Genomic DNA, 18,897 nt, shown 5'->3' on the forward strand with positions numbered 1-18,897 from the left:
CCCCATTCCATTCAAGGCAATTGGAGATGGGTAATTTATGCTGATTTTCCCAGCAAAACCCACATCCCACAAGTAAATAAATTAAAGAACATTTGTGCGGCTGCATTGATTTCAGTGGTAGCCCAACAGTGAGGACTGCAGCAAGCACTGAATGGCACATCAATTAAAACAGCATCCAGATTTGCATGCTTAAATGCATATATGAGAATACTAAAAACTGTTAATTCAGGCTGTTACAATTGTGAGTACTATTAAGTTTCATTATTTTTAATAGCCAAATCTGGCTCAATATTTTTATGAAAGCTTGCAGAGTCGCTAACTTATTTACATCCAAAGTGCTCATTATAGGCCTGCAATGATTGGCATAGACTAGAGGCAACATGTAAAAATTGAATTTCGTATCATTGGGTAATATTTCAGCTGTAACTATTTTCTTTATTGTGTCTCCCATTTTGAAAATACATTTAAAGAAAGAGGTAATTGGGTACCTTGTTCTTCCATACACTAGACATCATAATCAATTTGAAAATTTGAAAAGATTGTAATCTTTTCTGTTCCGTAGACAAACACCCATGTCTGCATTTGTTACATAATATATTTTGAAGGTTTGGAAAATTAATAAGTATTGGTGAAAGATCTGAGAAGTAAATAACAATACAGTAAATTAATAGTAAAGCAAATTTATCTCAAGATGAATTAGGTAATTAAATGGTAATAATAAAGAAGACACAAACTATATGAATTTGGCTAAAACAAATTAAAAACATGTATCTCAGTTACAGAAATAATCCATAGGACAAAAACAACAGAATGATACCAAAATATAACTACAAATAGCACTTGGATGGAAGATAAAAATGTGAAAGAGATACTTGGATCTACTTACAGATTTGAAGTGACTATTCATTTTTACTGGTACATAGTATCCTAGATGACTGTAAATTACTGTTGATAAATCAAGAATTCAAAGCTACAAAATTTATTGGGCTAGATGATGTATTCTTGGATTTTGAAGAAGAATAGGGAGGAAATCTGTCTTCACTGTGAAGAATTTTGTTGTGCATTCATCAGGTCAAGCAAAAGCAAATTTATTTGATTGATCTAGTTCACCTTACTAGACCTGGTTCACTCACTCTCACTGATTGTAGAGTATGGCACCTTTATACATTATTGGAGACGTGGTACATCTTCATCCCATGCACATACATATAATTATTGGCATTGGGCCACTCAAGTACAGATGAACTTATGAGCAGTCATTTCAGACATCATTAACCCTGCATGGTTAGTGTATGTCAAAAGGTGTCTTATTCTGGTGATCTCATGGTTGGGTCTCAAGCTTGCTTTCACTAGGTCTCAGATTACTCTGTTGTCAACCGTGGACGCCTTCTTGAGCTATCTCTGCTACTAAGCTAGTACATATATACTAACACACGCTGTTTATTCAGGCATCTTCCTGCATTGATGAGAGTGTCTCCAACAAAGGTCATTCCATTGGATGAGCTGGTATCATTCACTCATATTGTAGAATCTGCGCTTCTTTCCTTGTCCTGTACCAGTAGGTCTGTTGCCTCATAGAATTATTAATGTAAAAAGTTAAACTAATAAATGAAAATGAGTTCCCCATCCCCCAATGACCAACTATATACTGCTGTTGTTTATTTGTGTGCAGGGTTAATGCTTCATACTATGACTTCTATGGTCCTATTACTCTATATAGGCCAAATTCCCATTTCAGTTCTTTGGCAAATCATTTATTGTGATTCATTCAAAATGTTGTATTTATTACATGGAATTCCAAGATTTTTGAAGGGTGTACATTCCATTTGGATGTACTGTAGAACCCAATAGTTCATTCATATCTGGGTCTAGTTTAACCATCTGATGCAATGTCAGTTCTTTCTTGCATGCCATTCATCTCACTACTCCAAAAACATCCTTGAGGTTCAGAATTGTCCCAAAGTTCGCTGTTGTAACGTAAACCATGCCCTCCCAATACATATTCCATTTGTAACAATTATATTCTGTATTTGCTTGTTATAGTATTTAATGTTAACTGCTAATAGTAAAATTAAGTTTTATTACAAAAACAATCCTATTAAAAACTTAATATCCATTATAACAGAATGAGCTGGAAATATTAGTTGTTGTGTGGACAGGTAGAATTAGTTTGCTGCAGCAAAATATTCTACTTTACGATTTCATAAGTAATCTTAACATGATAAGAACTGTTGGTGGGAGCTGTGGAAACGTTTGCTTGTATAAGTAAACAACAGCAGCATGTTGCAATAGGCATGGCTTCATGTGTGCAGTGAACATTTACTTCAGGTTGTGTAACCGAGTGCAGGCCAGCTTCAAGATGTTTCAGAGACCAGAGTTGGGGGTATGAATTAATACTGTTGACTGTAAGAGGATACAGAGAAAAGGAGTAGGAAGACCACGGTGGGATTTAAACGCAAGAATAAAGTTCTAAATTTGAAACTATTTAATTATTTATGTTAGAGTTGTAGATCAACAGTTTACTTCCCTTTTTACTCCATCCTTTTATTTCCATTCTCTTCTTTTAGAGTTACGGCTGAAGTAAAGCATAATCCTACAAACACAATTGTATGCAGAGCACAGGGGGAATGGAATGGAACTCTTGAATTCACATACAATAATGGTGAAACAAAAGTGATTGATACGACCAAACTGCCAGTAATAAGGAAAAAAATACGACCCATCAAAAAGCAAGGATTGTTGGAATCAAGGTCTGTAGAATTTACTTTTACATATTGTTGAATTACATCTAATTTGTTAGATGTTAAAATAAAGACTTAGTGTTTTTTTTGGTCTCGAGTGTTGTAGATCATCTTAACCCTGTGAAAATCCTCTTAATGAGAAAAAAAACTTCAATTCAAGTTCACAATTATCATTGTCAGGATTCCCTATGTAATACCGCGCTGCAGTTGTTGATATTTGATCTTCGCATCTACAATCCAATGCCTTGTGTTTTCCACAATACATTCTCCAGTTACAGAGGACCGTTGAAACAGAACGGTTACTGTGTTAATGGGAGAAGACTGGCTGGTGAAGAACTGTGATTATAATGCAAGCGAGCTACAGAGATCCTCTAGGGCTATACTCAGCAGGCAAGAGACTGCCAGGGACATCCCACGAGAACATATGTGCAGTCATAAATTCTTGCACTTTGGGAATCCCTGCAATGCAGGTAAATGACTGCTTTGCTTGATCTGATCAGCTGAAGGGAAAACAGATAAAATCATCTTCCCTTGTAATATAGCGTTTGGATGATCGAAGGGCCTGTTCCTATGACCTTAGTTACGCAGGAGTGAATAGTGGGCTGTGAGATGTGACAAAGAATGCGAGAGTTTGAATTATCCTGAGACTTGAAGAGAATGGAAGACAAGGTTAACGGCAGGACTCTTAGCAGCGTGGAGGAACAGAGGGATCTTGGGGTCTAAGTCCATAAATCCCTCAAGGTTGCTGCGCAGGTTGATAAGGTTGTTAAGAAGGCATATGGTGTGTTGGCCTTCATTAGTTGGGATATTGAGTTCAAGTGCCGCCAGGTAATGTTGCAGCTCTAATTGGACTACACTTGGAGTATTGTATTCAGTTCTGGTCGCACTCATTATAAGCAGGATGTGGAAGCTTTAGAGAGGGTGCAGAGGAGATTTACCAGGATTAGCAAAACATGTTCCATGAGTAAATAAGAATTTGTGTTTCTCAGATTGTTTGGACTTAAAATCTCACTTCCAACAAATTGAGTGTATTATATTACTGATGACTTTTGGAGGGAGTTTAATGCCAGAAAACAGTGCAGAGGGGTTTGAAAATCCCACTAAGAGAAATTGGTAATGCGCATTAAGACACACAAATTTTTACAGAGCAAGGCTGATACTTCAACAGCACAGTGGTTTTTTCAAATTTTTGGATACATTTGAATGAATTTCTAACTCCTGTAATTCACTGGTGTAGTATAATTAATCCACTACTTTTTCCATTCTTTTCGAGGTCAAGGATATACATTGTGAGAAATAGATTATTTTCCATTTCAGGTACTCAGTGTCAGCCTCAAATGCTCCTAGGTCTATTTTAGTGCTGCCAAATTCAGACCAAAGTCATTGCAATTCTGCTACAACTATATGCACCATTCTTCTTGTCTGTGCAAGGTTAAGTGAATGTATGCCATTTTTTTCCTAGGATCTATGCCTTCTGGAAAATAGGTTGTTGCTTTCTCATGTCATTACATGTTGGAGAAAACCAACAACCAATAAGGAAGTTTCATCCATCTACATATTGCATTTGAACCCAGAGGGGAAAACCATCATTTAACACACTATACCAACTAGTTCCTGATTTATATTTTAACTTGCTTTCAGTGTTGATCTTGAAGGTGAAAAATCAGTGGTGGTTGACAGTGCGGCTGATATTAACCATGATGGAAACAGAAACCTATGAAATACCACGATAATTCCTCTCCTCCCCCCCCCCCCCCCCCCCCCCCCCCCAGATGCTGCTCAACCCAAGTTCCTCCAGCAGATTGTTTGTTGCTCTAGATTCCAGCATCTGCAGTCTCTTCCTATGAAATATCTTAATCTTTACTTAGGAATGATCTTAGCCAAGTTTGGGTTACCTTCACTCAGGTGATAATCATATGATGCAGTTTATTTGTCATGGAGATTTATTATAAATATTTATAATCATAGTGTCCATTAGAAAAAGTACATCATATGATCAATGAGTCTTTCATTCATATCATATTTAAAACATCATGTTTCTATTTGTCATATCAGTGAAAGCATTTTTTTAAAAAAGGTTCTGGATATTTCTTGACTTTTTAGGCATCTCTGGGAACTAGTGACCAATGCACTAAAAGTGGGCAATATTGACGCGGCAACAGAGAACAAACACCTCCTGGAGGAGCGGCAGAGAGCTGAAGAGAGGCAGAGAGCATCGACAAACACTACCTGGAAACCAAAGTATTTTGTAAAAGAGGTAATAAGATCCCTACAGCTTGACAGCCAACCTTGTGGGTAAAAATCAATATCATGCCTCACCATATTCCACCTAACTTGTAAAATTCCAGTATTCACATTCGATGCACTAATGCCTCAAAATGTGGGAGCTCCAACAATCTGCATTAGAGCTTTGTATTTCTTGTTTGTTCATGCATTTTGCTGAGCTCTTTAAAGTGTGCTTTATTAAGGCTGTTAATATAAAGGGTATGTGGAGAGGTTTAAGGAAGAATTTTAGTGCTTATTCAAGGCACAGCCACTATTAAAGGAGCAAATACAGGAGAGGATACACAAGCAGACATGGGTAGAATAATGCAGGGTTCTTGGATAGATGTAGAGCTCCAAGAGGTTGAAAGTGACAAATTGGCTTCAGTTGCTAGTACTCTTGCCTTCAAGTCAGAAAATTCAAGTTTTACTCCAGATAGAATGAACTGGTGTAGTGTAGTTGTTTTTAAGAGATTGGAATAATGAAGCCATTAAGAGATTTTAACATTTCTAAGTGACGTTAGTCTTCCTTTTGGCTTGAGCTTCAGAGGCCATTCTGATATATATGTATATACACACACACACACAAACAAATTCTAAAAGGACAGAATAAAAATTGGAATGATACGATTTATTTAATTCAGTTTCATGGTGATTTTCAAATTTATCAGAACAAATTTGTAGTAGTATACAGAGTATTAATCAAATCTTTGAGGTCAATTGTATGACATTGTTGCCTGCTGGGAATGAAGTGAAGTAAATTAAAATCTTAAGGCCACCAGAGCTGACATTGAGGTGTGCTTGACTCTCTGCCAATTAAACTCTGACCTCTACACTCTCAATGCTAATAGGCCACTCTGGAAAAATGAGCAAGTGATCTGGGGGAGTAAATGTGTGATGGTCTTTGTAGATGACACTTGAAAAACTTTTGTATTGTTAAACGGACAGGAACTTACTTAGCTTAAAGCACAGATCTGTCTGCAAGGTCACTGATTCCTTCACCCTGGCCTTTCTCTTGATGCTGCAATTTCTCAGACTGCAGTTCTGATAAAATAATGCCAACATTTGCTCCTCCTCCCTGCCCACCCAAGTGTATATAAACATGGCTTAACATGTAATTTGTAATTTAATTGAACATGTATCAGGACAGGCAGAGACTTTTTATTTCTCAGAGGAAATGCTTACAGTTCCTCTCTGGGAACACTTAAATTGAAAATGTTGTTTTCCCCTTGATTATGATTTACCAACAAAACATTACATGAGTTTCCACTGATGATCATATCAATAATTTGCAGCCTCATTGCTCTTGGATGATCTGTACTTCCATGCATTAAGAAATATTTTTGAATATCTTCTAATTTTGTTCTTTAAGAACTAAGTGTCTTTTTTTAAATATTAGTTGTAGTAATGAATTAACCAGTTTTTCAATTCTGTAACAGGGAGATGGCTGGGTGTACTATTGTCCCATCTGGAAGGCACACTGCTGACCGATTGAGCTTAACCTATACCTACCTCAGATTTCCTCCAATTTGTCATCTGCAAATAACTCTGAGGTGATGTTGAAAAGAAAATTAAGAAGCCTAATAAGCGACATGCTGTATATATCTAAAAAAAAAGTAGAAATTATGTTGTGTACCAATTTAAAAATAATTGCAGGTTCACCAAAATAAATTTATTCAGGTGTTGTCCTATATTCATGTGACATCTGCACACAAGATTGAAAAGTTAATAACAAAGAAATTTTATCTTAAATGTTTTTAAGATTTTATATTTTTCACTTTCAAAGGTTTTTTTTTGCACTTAAATAAATGTGCCATTGGTCTAGTCACTTTAAGATTTGTGTGAACTGAATGACACAGAACTGTTTTGATTTGGTTAATGGGTATGCCATTCCATATATCACATGGTATTCAGCACTACAGTGCACGTCAACCTCTTTTTACTGCAGTGAATTTTATCACTTGCAAAAGTTTAATTATTAAACTTAACTGTTTCTAAAACTAGTCAGAATGAATGGTGTTTTGAAAAAGTGAGAAACACAACTATTTGTACCTGATCTTTATAAATAGGATATGAGGCTCAACTTTACAGTTCCTATAGACTAATCAGAAAGGACTTTTCAGTCCCTACATGAAATACAGATTCACTAAATCCATTACAAAATAGTTTGAAAAGAAAATGATATCCTACTTTCTCCAATATTATCTCATTCTTGCATTCAGAATTCTAGAGATACAACAAGGAGAAATAAGCTGCTGCTGATGTTTTAAAAAGTGCCCTTTTTGCAAAAGCAAAACAATGATCTTACATTTATTTAGCTTGGACATGTTTTTCATTATGTAATTTGAAACTCATAGGTGTAGCTAATCACAAAATTATTCCATCTATAGATATCTTATTGCTTTTGCATCTATGTATTTATTTATATTAGGCACTTGACTAATTCTGTAGATCGATATACCAGCAAATCACCAACTTGTCATTGATAGCACTATCACCTCACTGGCATCCATAGTGCAGCACCTACACATAACGAATGGTGAATATATAGTGATAACAAATGTGTGTACTTTGCTCTAGAGCATACAATTTCATACAAACATAATTTAATGGGCTACTCAGCCTAATCCTAATTGTAATCTCAACTCTGCATTCCTGCCTACCCTGGTAACTTTTCACTCCCTTGATTATCAAGAATCTATCAACCTCTACTTTAAACACCTTTAAAGACTTTGTTTCCATTGCTCTGAGGGTGAGTTCCAAAGACTCATGTTCCTCTTGGACAAAAATCTTTGCCTCATCAGTCTTAAACAAGCAACCCCTTATTTCTAAGCTGTGACCCCTACCTAAAGATTCTCCCACAAAAGGAAACATCCTTTCCACATCACCCTGTGAAGACTCCTCAGGATCTTATGTTCTTCAATCAAGTCACCTCTCACTTGTCTAAACCCTAGCAGGTGCAAGCCTAGCCTAGTCAATCTTTCCTCTTGACAACCCACCCACCCATTTCACGATCAGTCAAATGAACCTTCTCTGAACTACTTCCAGCACATCAATATCCTTCCTAAAATATGGTGATTATATACTGTAGATAGTATTCCAGATGTGATCTCACCAACGTCCTCTGTAACTGAAGCACACCTCCACTACGTTTGTACTATATTCCCCTCCATAAACAATAACATTTGATCAGCTTTCCTAATCACTTGCAGTACCTACTTTCCAAATTATGCACTGGAATACCCAGATCCACCTCAGAGCTCTGCAGTCTCTGACCATTTTAGGTAATATGCTTTTTTGTTTAGGGAAATAAATCTTTGGGAAAACCAACTGATTGCACAGAGTGAGAGATAAGATTCAAAGCAGGTTTGTCACTGGACTTCATCATAAAACAATCTTTTGAAGGGAATAATTTTTTGATTCGATTGTGGATTCCAGAAAAATGTTAGTAGTGCCTTTGTGTATTCTAATCTTACCGTAATACGTGATATTTAGTTTGTGATGGTGTTCACTTCAGTAGCAAGAATAGAGAAAATATTTTTTAATGTTAAGAAACTAATAATTGTTGGTATATAGTGGGATCTAACTGTGCTGGTTCATAAAATGCAGCAAATATGCAGGTACAACAAAGGCAGCGAATGGTACGTCAGCCATTACTTTAATGGGTTTGGACTATAAGAGTAAGGAAGTCTTGCCACAATTGCAGAGCTCTTATACTCCCTGGAACTGGGAAGAAAGAATGATACTTCACCAGAGGGCCAGGACAGCATTAATAAAGTGCTCACAGTAGGGACAGCCTTGTTCAGGAGAGATCTCTTTAGAAATCTTTAGAGATATATGGAATTCCATAAGGGGGAGGCTAAGTAGTCTGGAACTGGGAGGCATTGTCTCATGGTAAGTGGCTGGCCATTTCAGAATTTCCTTATTAGGAAATAGTTGCAGATCTTTGAAATTATTAATTTCTCCCAAAAGTAAATGTCTGTACTAAATGATACTGAAACTGTAGACCCATTAGCATTCTGCTTCCAGTAGAAGAAATTACCTCGAGAAACTTAGAACAATGAAACACTTGAATGAACAAATCAGAATTCCAGTATTAATTTCTAGTCTTGGTATTGCTTTGCTGTATATTTGACAGGTATAACTCAGCAGCATTCCTTCTCACTCAAGTCGTACATACATTGAAAGGTTGGAAGTCACGTGAAATCAAACTGAGTGTCTACCAGAGACTAATAGTAGAGCAGTATTGATCATCATTTGACAGATCATCACTTGTCTGCTCCAACTAGAAAGTGATTAGTTTGGCAGGTTTAGTTTTTTTTTAAGTAAGCTAAAAATTAATTTTATTAATAATAAATATTAAGATGATTGGAACATTAAAATTCCATTGGTTCACAGCTTTGGGGCCAAGGAAGAAACTTTTACTGGTCCAAATGTGCCCATAATCCAGCAACATTCCCCATGTTCAAGTAGTGTGCACTTTTCCTAACTTGTGCACATTTTTTTATGTTCCAGAGAAGTATCTCCAGTCACCCCTATTAAATGATTCTTTAGTGTGGCAATGGACGCTGACTTCTCTATTCCCTTGGCCCAGACTGAGTTGAGGGAGTCTGCAAGTAAACACCTGTATAATTTGAACAGTTTTCCAACTTCCAATTATGATGCTTTGTCCCATAAAAAACTCTTTGCTATATCTGCATATAGCAAAGTCATCAGCTGTCTTCCAGAGTGATAAATGAAACTGTGATGAATAGTTTTTGTAGTAATTGACACCAGGGCAAATATTAAACCATGCCAATTTCTATAAATGTGTATGTTACTGTCAGAAATGTAAAAACATTTCATATTAAGATTTGTTTGTAAACTGTCAATTAATAATTGGTTAACAGTTATGCAAAGGATAGAAGCCATGGTGCATAATAAGTGGAATAATGAAACTGAGAATAGATTAGTTTAACACTGACCTTTAACATTACAAATTTGAACTGGAGTGGAATTTGTGATACACATTTTGGAACTTGTGCATCTCCTTTGTTATTAATCCCTAGGTAGTATTCAAATTTGTTTTTGGGAATGGCTGTTAATTGAAATCTGATAACCAAATCAGATTATATAATTTGTTTTATTCACCTGAACAAGAGGGTTGTAATAACCATGCCAGTTAGTTTCAAACTAGCAAATGTTTTAAGATCTTCTAGGGTAATAACTGTCATAAAATCATCAACAACCCCTTTGCCTCTCTGGAGATTCAAACTGCCTTTGAAAGTAAAAACTCCAAAATATTAGTGCTGGGTGTTTATTGGTACATTACATAAGAAGCTATGAGAGGTTTGGATAAATGCATTATTAAAGTTTCTGAAGCTTTAAACTGTTCAGATGTTCATTGGCACCAGATGGCACCTCTTTCAATGAAGTTCAGTTGCTTCATCAAAGATGAAAACAAAAGAATGACCTACTTGGCTCTCAGTTGAAAACTGTTTAATTCAGTTCATTACAAATCACTTCAGAAATGGAATCCACTACAGAAATGGAAGATGCAATATACATAGTGTCCTTGACTACAGGTTAAATTGCTTAAAAGTGCAACATTTTTCATTGTTCCTTTTTAAATATCTGTGCTACATTTTAAAATCTTGGCAAGCTTTCATTATGATGTGCTGCTAAGTCTGAAAAGTTCAGGTTTTATACTTAGCCATTTAATATTTTCTATGCTGATGTTTGGTTTCTATTTTCTAGAACTTTAGCATAAGTAACTGTTCTTTGTCTCAAGAATTTAACATTTAAAACCCATGACTAATTCCACAAGGATTAATCCAATATTTTTTATTATGCCAATGGATGTTTTAACTAACCTGTTCATTCTTGCACATGTGTAATAACCTTTTCAGCTTTGCAATTCCCTGATTAGCCATCAACCAAAAGTTGTAACACTTGCTTGGTACCTATGCAACACTTGTAATTTAACAAAGTTAATTCACAATGATGCAAAGATGATTTATAATTGTTTGATTAAGTAATAAATATGCTTTGGCAGTCAGATTTGCCTTGTTCTACTTTTCCATTCCAGTTCATTGGCTTTAAGTATCTTCTTGTTAACCTTCTCTTCACCACAGACCAAATCATATTCAAATTTCTCTCCAGCTAGTAACATCTCTCACTCTTCCTGAAGAAATCACCAAAAATAACTGGGTTAGCCTTTAATGGACCAGCCAAACGTGTGCTTCAAAATTTAAGAAACACAAGGGTTCTTATGTGCCCCACTAGGTTCCCCTTCTCAATCCTGTTCCAAGTAGAACACTTCATACCAGCTTCTCCCAGTGTTCATGCCTGGAATCATTCAGTTAAATCTATGCCCACTGGTGCCTTCACATTTTTTTTGAAGGTAGTGCCCAGAACTGGACATCTAAAAAAAAGCATTAGTTTCAACTGGAATTTCAGGAAAGGTTCATCACGATTTCCCTGCTCTTGGCTATTTATAAAACCCAGGCCACAGTAAGCTTTTTTTTTAAAAAATAGCTTTCTCAACCTGCCCTGCCACTTTGAATAATTTTTGTGCCTCTTTAAGAACTAAGCTCTCCAGTTATGTTGCCTCTTATGCTTCCTAATAAGATGTAGAAATATGTGAAGTGTTACATTAAATTTGCCAAGTGTTCAGCCATTCCATCAGACTGTCCCTATCCTCAGTCTCTTAGCATTTCCCTCCACAGTTCATAGTTTCCAAGTGTTGTCCACAAATTTGGAAACTGAACCACGATCCCAAGGTCCAAGTCATTACTTTCAAGAACACCATAGTTCCCTGGGAAACACTACTACACACTTTCTTCCAGTATGAAAAATAATTGTTCATTACTATTGTTTCCTGGTACTTTGCCAATTTCCTATCTATGTTACCACTGGCCCTTTTATTCCAGGGATTAAGCTTGCTGACAAGCCTGTTAGAGAGCAAATAATTTTGAAAATCCATTCCATTACATCAACCACATTTCCCTTATTGACCTTGTTATACCATCAGAAGTTTGTTAAATATGATTTCCCTTGAACAAATCTGCACTGACTCCCTTTTTAATCCACATGTGCAATTGATTGTTAAGTCTGGCCCTAATTAGTATTGAATTGCTGGCTAATGTGAATAATCAGGCAAATCCAAGCTGTAAATTGTCACAAAGCAAAAATCTCCAGATACCCAAACGTAATTTAACTTTTTGAAACTACCCTCATTTTATCAAACTCATTCAGTGGTGGTTTTAAAACAGTTGTCAGAGTTTATCCATCATGACTCTTGCATGATCTGATGGACTTGGACAAATAGCAAGTAGATAGATATGTTGTGCTGATTATATACAGGGTCAATGTTTAACCTACTGTATCTTAGTGTAAATTCCAACTGCACATTCCAGATTCATACCAAGCAGGCCTCATTTTTGTTTTACCCAAGATGAGAGAGAAGTTGAATCAAGATAAGCAGGGTAAAGCCACCATGCATTATACTTCAACAGTGATTCATCCACAAATATGCTATCACATAACTCTTTCAAAGAACATTTAACCATGCATGATATCCATTAACAGCTGACCTTCTGTAATTCTGTGTTCTGTTATTGAACTCTGGCTCCCACTGTGGCTTGGAAACTCTACTGATTAAGTTGAATAGATCAGTGTCTTTAAACCAGTGATGCAAAACAACATGTTATCACCGGAACACTGGCAACTGCAGCGTGACCAAGGTGATCACAGCTCAGGCCAAATCTAACTTCTTAAAATAATTTCATGGTCAATTTAAAAGCTAGTTCTGGGTTCTGCTGTTCTACAGCCCAATTGTTCCTCCTTTCTGTATTTTACAACCTTAAGTCTACATGACTCAGTTTTACTGAATATTGGGGAAAGTAAATCTGTTTTAAACTTTGCATTAAAGTTTGATCAGGAATACTAGGCAACCCTCCTTGCCCTGATACAGAAGGTTGATTGGTATCAAGTGTTAATAAAGAGCTTGACCTTATCACCAGTCAAGAATCTAAATATCAAATCCAGCCAATTACCATTTAACAGGATTATTCTCATCTGTAAAATGTAAAAGGCTTTCAAGCTATCAAGCGGGTACTTAGTAACCAAGTACCAATAGAACAGCAGAACCCAGAGCTTGCTTTTAAATTGACCCTGAAATTATTTTTAGAACCTGCTCCATTGTGCGAATGTGGATTCCCCGGAACAACCAGACATCAGACCTCATGAAACTAGTGGTCCAAACATGGACAAAGTAGTGAATGCCCTTTAACATCAAGAAGCCAAGCAAAACTGAAATTACTGTTAAGAATGGGCAATAAATGCTGGCCTAGGAGGTGACACCCATATCCCCTAAGTCAATAGAGGGACAAACAAAAGCAATATGAAGTAATAGTGGAGAACTAAAATAAAACAAAATCAGAATCAGCAAAGTCTGTAGTTTTCTTGCCCAATAAGGCTATGCCAGTTTCTAATGAGGTCTTGCCCTTTTTCCCTCACTGCACCCCATTTGACTCTTACTCGACTCAACTCTCCAAATAAACTTGTTCTTAATCATAAAACTAGGATATAGAGAAGTAGTATTCACATCATAAATTCTACGATGTGTCTGCTAAAATTGCAATCATTAATTTTTTTTTGCAAGATAACTTGTTAACTGCTGTTCATTTTGAACTGGAAAGAGGCCAGCCATTGTTCTAGGTAAGAAGTCTGGCTGTTCAGCATAGATCATAATGTTAACAGCCCCATTTTTTTGTAGTAGCTCATTCCTGCAGATGAAAGTAAGTGTTCAAATGTTAGTAAATTAAAAGTTTATGTAATGCTAGAAATGCATTCTCCCTTACATCCTCCCCCGACCTAAAACAGACTACAGGCTTGCAAGCAAGAAGTGCCCTTTTTACAATTAACTTTTCATTTAAAGAGCTGAAAATCTCCTTCAAAAGGCACTTGCTGATATCATTCACTACTTGTATGATTGGGTAGCATGATAACAGTGGGAGGATAATTAAATGGGAAAGTATGAGTACTCCTCCAAAGTAGAAAATCACAAAACGTGGGTCAGCTCTGACTCATTTTTGGCCTTTCGATGGGGAGTGGAGAAACAGAATTACACAGCTTTTCAGGAGTAATGACACTTAATAACATACTCTACATGTTAATAAGCTGCCTCTTCAGTGCTGAAGGATTTGTGTTTATTTAACTAGAAAATGGTTCCAGCTTCATCTCAAAGGGCTAAACTTTCACCAGATTGTTCTTATTAACTAGCAATAACCTCTCAGGAGCAGCAATGAGTAGAACTGCCTTCAGAGATGCTATATGCTCTTCAAAACTCCAGTTGTATAAATCATACCCAAAACTGAACCTAGTTCTGATTTAATCAAAGTCTCCCTGCTAAAAGCTGTAGTGAGAATCTGAGGCAATTTCAATGTACATCATAATCATCAGGGAAGTCCCACAAAAACACCGTGAGAATGGCAGCACCACTGCAAGCAGCATGCTTACCTGTTGTGTGAATGTTAACCTATTGTGGACAAGTTCCCCAGTTATATCTCAGGGACACTCATTGCCTTGGTAATAAAACCATGCTTTCTGAGCAGCATCTAGGCATTCCCAGAATGGCATCAGCAGGTAATAAGTGGAAACTCAGAATACTATTAAGACTTGTGTTGAAAATAAAAGTACTGACAGATACTCACTATAGCAACAATTCAAAAAGAGAAGACCAGGTCACATACCAATGAGAAGATCCAGATGAAGGGTCTCGCCCTGAAACATTGACTGTCCATTTCCCTCCACAGACGCTGCTCGACCCGCTGAGCTCCTCCAGCGGTGTGTTTGTTGCTCCAGGTTCCAGCACTGCAGTCCGTGTCTCCTCTAAGAAGATTCCAAGTCGCATGTTACACTCCCAAGTTTTCCCACAAGCAACTAGCCACACAGTTTCAAGACTAATGGCTTAAACTTCTAGTGAGAAACATCCGACCTGATATTCACTTCCTGATAGCTGTTCAGAGATTGAGAACCATGCAGAAAATGCAGCATGCCCACTCATCACTGCCCCAGCACATTACTTTCACATGAATGCATTTGATTTTTCTCCTCGTAATCAAGTACCTTCAAAGGCACATTGCTCTACATTCTCTGACCTTCTTCAGTTTTACAATACTCGATGCTCCACTTCTGGTCTTTTGTGCATGTCCACCATTGGCTGCTGAGCCTTCAGCTGCCTGAAATTCCCACGCTAACCCTTTCCTATTTCTCTGTCCTCTAAAATGTTCCCTTAAAACCCACCCCTTTAACTAAGATTACCTTAATGTGTCCCTATGGTATATGGCCCTGGGTTAAATTGTGTTTGATAGCCACTCTTGTAAAGTACTCAGACATTTTCAGTGTTGATGGTGTTATCTGTAAACACAAGTTATTGCAGAAACTGTACAATATCATTCAACCCAAGATAACTTAACCTTGCCTGCTTCAAAACATAAATTTATGTGGAAGAGCTAATAGCTCAGTATTAAACTATGCCCACAGTTTTGTGGACATAGTTTAATACCACTAGGAGTGCAATTATGTTGCTTTGTGAAAAATAATGATGCAGAACAAGAAGACAAGCAACAACCCACCAACAGCCAGCTACACCAGGTCTAAAACAAGCAGAGGAGGAAGCAGCAGTTTTAAGTTGCAATGTTTTTTTTCTTACAACTTAGAACAGTTTCTGGCGCACTGCAAAACAATAAACAAACTATACATGCAAAGGTAAAATTTTGCATCATGTTAAATTGGATTAAAAAAAAGACGTATCTTTTTTCTTAACACAAAACTTCATTTGAACATTTATTTCGGCTACAGTTCACAACGGATCCAAACTGAAAACTAAGCAATAATGTAAAACTGGCTTTCCCATGCCTTTGTCCTCCCCATAAGAAATAAATGCAGTCATAATTTTAGTTTACTTTGGATCACAGAGACTGATATCACTGTAATCAGAAGTCTGAAAGATTTAAAAAAAAACACCAGAGTAGGAAATGAAGACTACCCCCACACCTGCTCAAATAAACAGTTAAAAAAACTACAGTCCAGAAGCAGCAATAAGGCATGTACTGCACAGTTTAATTTACAAATGTTTTCAAAATACGGTACATACTATTCTTTAATTTGTTTTTACACCAATAGCATTTGCAGCTAATTTTTTTTTTGCATCGAGGAGCGCTGCATACATAGAAAATTACAATTTTAACCCTCGTGGGAAGAAAGGGGATCAACTAAATGTTAAGAGCAAGTATCATCCAACAGCCTTTATTACTCACTTCTCATCTCATCGTAAAGGAACTTTTTAAAAGGTTGTATCAAGACTGGGCTTTCTCTACATAAAGAAAATGAGTGACAAAAATGAAAATCTCTATGATAAAGGTTTGTCTGCCTCTGATTTTACCAATAGTGCACTGATTCTTTTGAATTTCTCTCAGAATAATATATTAGTTTTTTTTTAATTGGGGGAAAAAAGAAACTTATCTAGGTCTGAACTAATCAAGGGAGAGAAAATAGGCTTTGGTTGCTAGAGCTAAATTATCCACCAGTATCACGCATTGACTTCAATGTAATCAAATGTGCAGAGGTGAATAAAACTGGCAGACAACGCTCTCAAGCATTTAGATCCAGCAACCAAAGATGAATTTCTCCACTGTAATGTTTCAAAGCCCTACGTTGGAAATGACTCTCTTTTCCCTCATTACGAGGCTTACCACTCTTTAAAAGGCAAATGTAAAGGAAAAGCACAAAGTAAAAGGTACATCACTGGGAACGAAATGAACATGTCTGCGACAAGGAGGAAACCCTCTCGTTTTTAAATTTAATAGAAAGAAAGCACATGTGTAGCTGCCAGCCTTTTGCAGTGCAAAGTCCTTCACTTTCGGTCCTCTTGTTGAATTCTAGACCTCTCACCTTCCTGTATCAGATGTGTCCATCTCATCATGCATTTTCAAGAAGGGCAAAGAATGAGAATACTGGCAAACCTCTTGCACTCTTCCCTTAGATGGAGATGTTTTGCTCTGACCAATAGCATACTGTGCTGAAAACATTGATCATGCCCATACTGGTCTGGAGAATGCCAAACAACCTTATACAATATATTTTACTCATCTGAAGTCATTAGTTCTCATCATCTAAAATTAACGTCACCCTAGCAAAGTAAATTGTGAAAACTCTCTTTACTGCCCTTTTCAAATGGTTGGAAAGTACACATGTACAGATGATAACAAAGAGCAGGGTTCTTTGGTGCAGTTAGCCCATTATCGTTTTTATTTTAAAAAATTAAATGAAGGATAATATGTACCAATTAGAATTCTGCTGCTACCCCTGGACAGCAGCTGTCTGCCTTGCCAACACAATCAAATGTGGCTCTATAAACAGTTGCCAATATACAACCAATAGATTTACGGGGTTGACACTGTTTGAATCTCTTGAGCAATGCATGCAACTCTGTGTTGCAATGGAATCCGATTGTAGGTAAAGGCAAAGACTGGTTGTCATAAGGACAACTGACTGTTGTCAGGGCTTGCAGATGATTTAGTTGGTCTTCCTGTTGGATCGCTTGCCTTTCTTCAGTGCCAGTTTGTTCTTCACATACCCACGCTTTCTTTTAGAAGTCTAGGGCATAAAGATGAACAGCATTACTAATTTGTAGCTTTCACATCTATTTATACAACGTCGCCAATATCTTAAACCAAATTAGCACATTTATTAGAAAATAAAAGCCTTCTTCCAGTCTTGCCACAATTATTTCTTTATCTGGGATTGGGGAGAGATGGATTGCAAAGGCAGAAGGTTTGCAGAAGCTTTCAGTATTCACACTGCCCCCCTTCCCCAACCCATGGCTGGTTGCTTTGTCAAGCTTCACAAAAAAATAAAAATAATATGCCATTGAAACATGTCCTGAAAAATCAAAAAGAAAAGAGGTACTGAATGGATGCATATATTAAAAAAATCTGGCTTTAGATATGTTCAGTTTCCATGGTACCAGATTTATCAAACTCATTAGTTTCTCTTAGTGTGATGCATTAGCTAACAATGTATCACAGTAACGACTCGAATGGCATGAGGTATAAAGGCCGTCTATTGCTACAAAATGTCAATGACAACTTCAATGATGAGAGGGAAACAGAAACACCCAGGGAGGAATGCTCTTGCCCCACAAACCCTGTATGTCCACTTGGGCACAACTAACACCTGACCCACAACAGTGGGAAGAAATTACATCCTGAATTTTAAAAAAATTAAGGCTTCTTTTTGCTTGGTTTCTTCACAAGCTGGACAGCATTCAGCAACATGCTGGATTTTGAGGAACATTTTGGCAACTGAAGCAAGCAAAGTTACATACAAAGTTCTCAAAAAGCTTCCCCACCTTTTTTGATAAATACTTCTGTTTGGGCATTATGTTAGTTACTCTTGGTTTATGGTCAAGTTTCTCTCTGTTGTCCAGCTTCTTGACTTTGTAAATTCTCACTAGCCAGTGCTCTGAAGTGAAGGCTTCTTCCAGATGTTTGAATTTGATGTCCTTGTTGCCAATTTCAGCATTTCTGGTGCGATCGAACCCTGGTGGTGTTCTGAAATCCAGCTGTAAATCAAAACAGTCCTGTGACATTTACCACATCAAACTAATTCCTAGTTACTGTGACAAATTACATTTTCTCACATGGTTTCTCCCTCAACTATCACTTTGCCCCAAAGTACCCCCTCTTTTCCAAACTTCAACCCATTAGTTCTCAACTTCCACTCATCTTTTCTCCCTATTCCATGCTGAAAATCCTTTATTCTAATTTCTCCCCTAACCACAGAACAGAACTTGCTTTGGCTAAAGCTATCAATCACAGCATTCATTAGTCCCACACTATTTAAATAA

At 37.0% G+C, this 18,897-nt stretch overlaps 2 protein-coding genes across 3 annotated transcripts in view; one reads left to right on the forward strand and one right to left on the reverse strand.

Moving 5' to 3' along the window:
• The window catches only part of LOC127570262 (oxysterol-binding protein-related protein 10-like), a 118,075-nt gene extending 106,158 nt beyond the window's left edge, over positions 1–11,917 (forward strand). The window contains exons 10-12 of the mRNA XM_052015613.1: positions 2,568–2,750; positions 4,845–4,998; positions 6,443–11,917. Coding sequence (XP_051871573.1) covers positions 2,568–2,750; positions 4,845–4,998; positions 6,443–6,490 — 385 coding nt within the window. The 3' untranslated portion in view covers positions 6,491–11,917. The remainder of the gene's footprint in view (positions 1–2,567; positions 2,751–4,844; positions 4,999–6,442) is intronic.
• Positions 11,918–16,088: 4,171 nt separating this feature from the next.
• Positions 16,089–18,897, reverse strand: part of stt3b (STT3 oligosaccharyltransferase complex catalytic subunit B) — an 89,409-nt gene continuing 86,600 nt past the window's right edge. For both annotated transcript variants that reach the window (XM_052015947.1, XM_052015948.1), the window contains 2 exons: positions 18,400–18,612; positions 16,089–17,645 (listed from right to left, as the gene is read on the reverse strand). In XM_052015947.1, the coding sequence (XP_051871907.1) occupies positions 17,565–17,645; positions 18,400–18,612 (294 nt within the window). In that variant the 3' untranslated portion in view covers positions 16,089–17,564. The remainder of the gene's footprint in view (positions 17,646–18,399; positions 18,613–18,897) is intronic.

This window comes from Pristis pectinata, chromosome 5 (assembly GCF_009764475.1).
Source record: "Pristis pectinata isolate sPriPec2 chromosome 5, sPriPec2.1.pri, whole genome shotgun sequence".
Lineage (NCBI taxonomy): Eukaryota > Metazoa > Chordata > Chondrichthyes > Rhinopristiformes > Pristidae > Pristis > Pristis pectinata.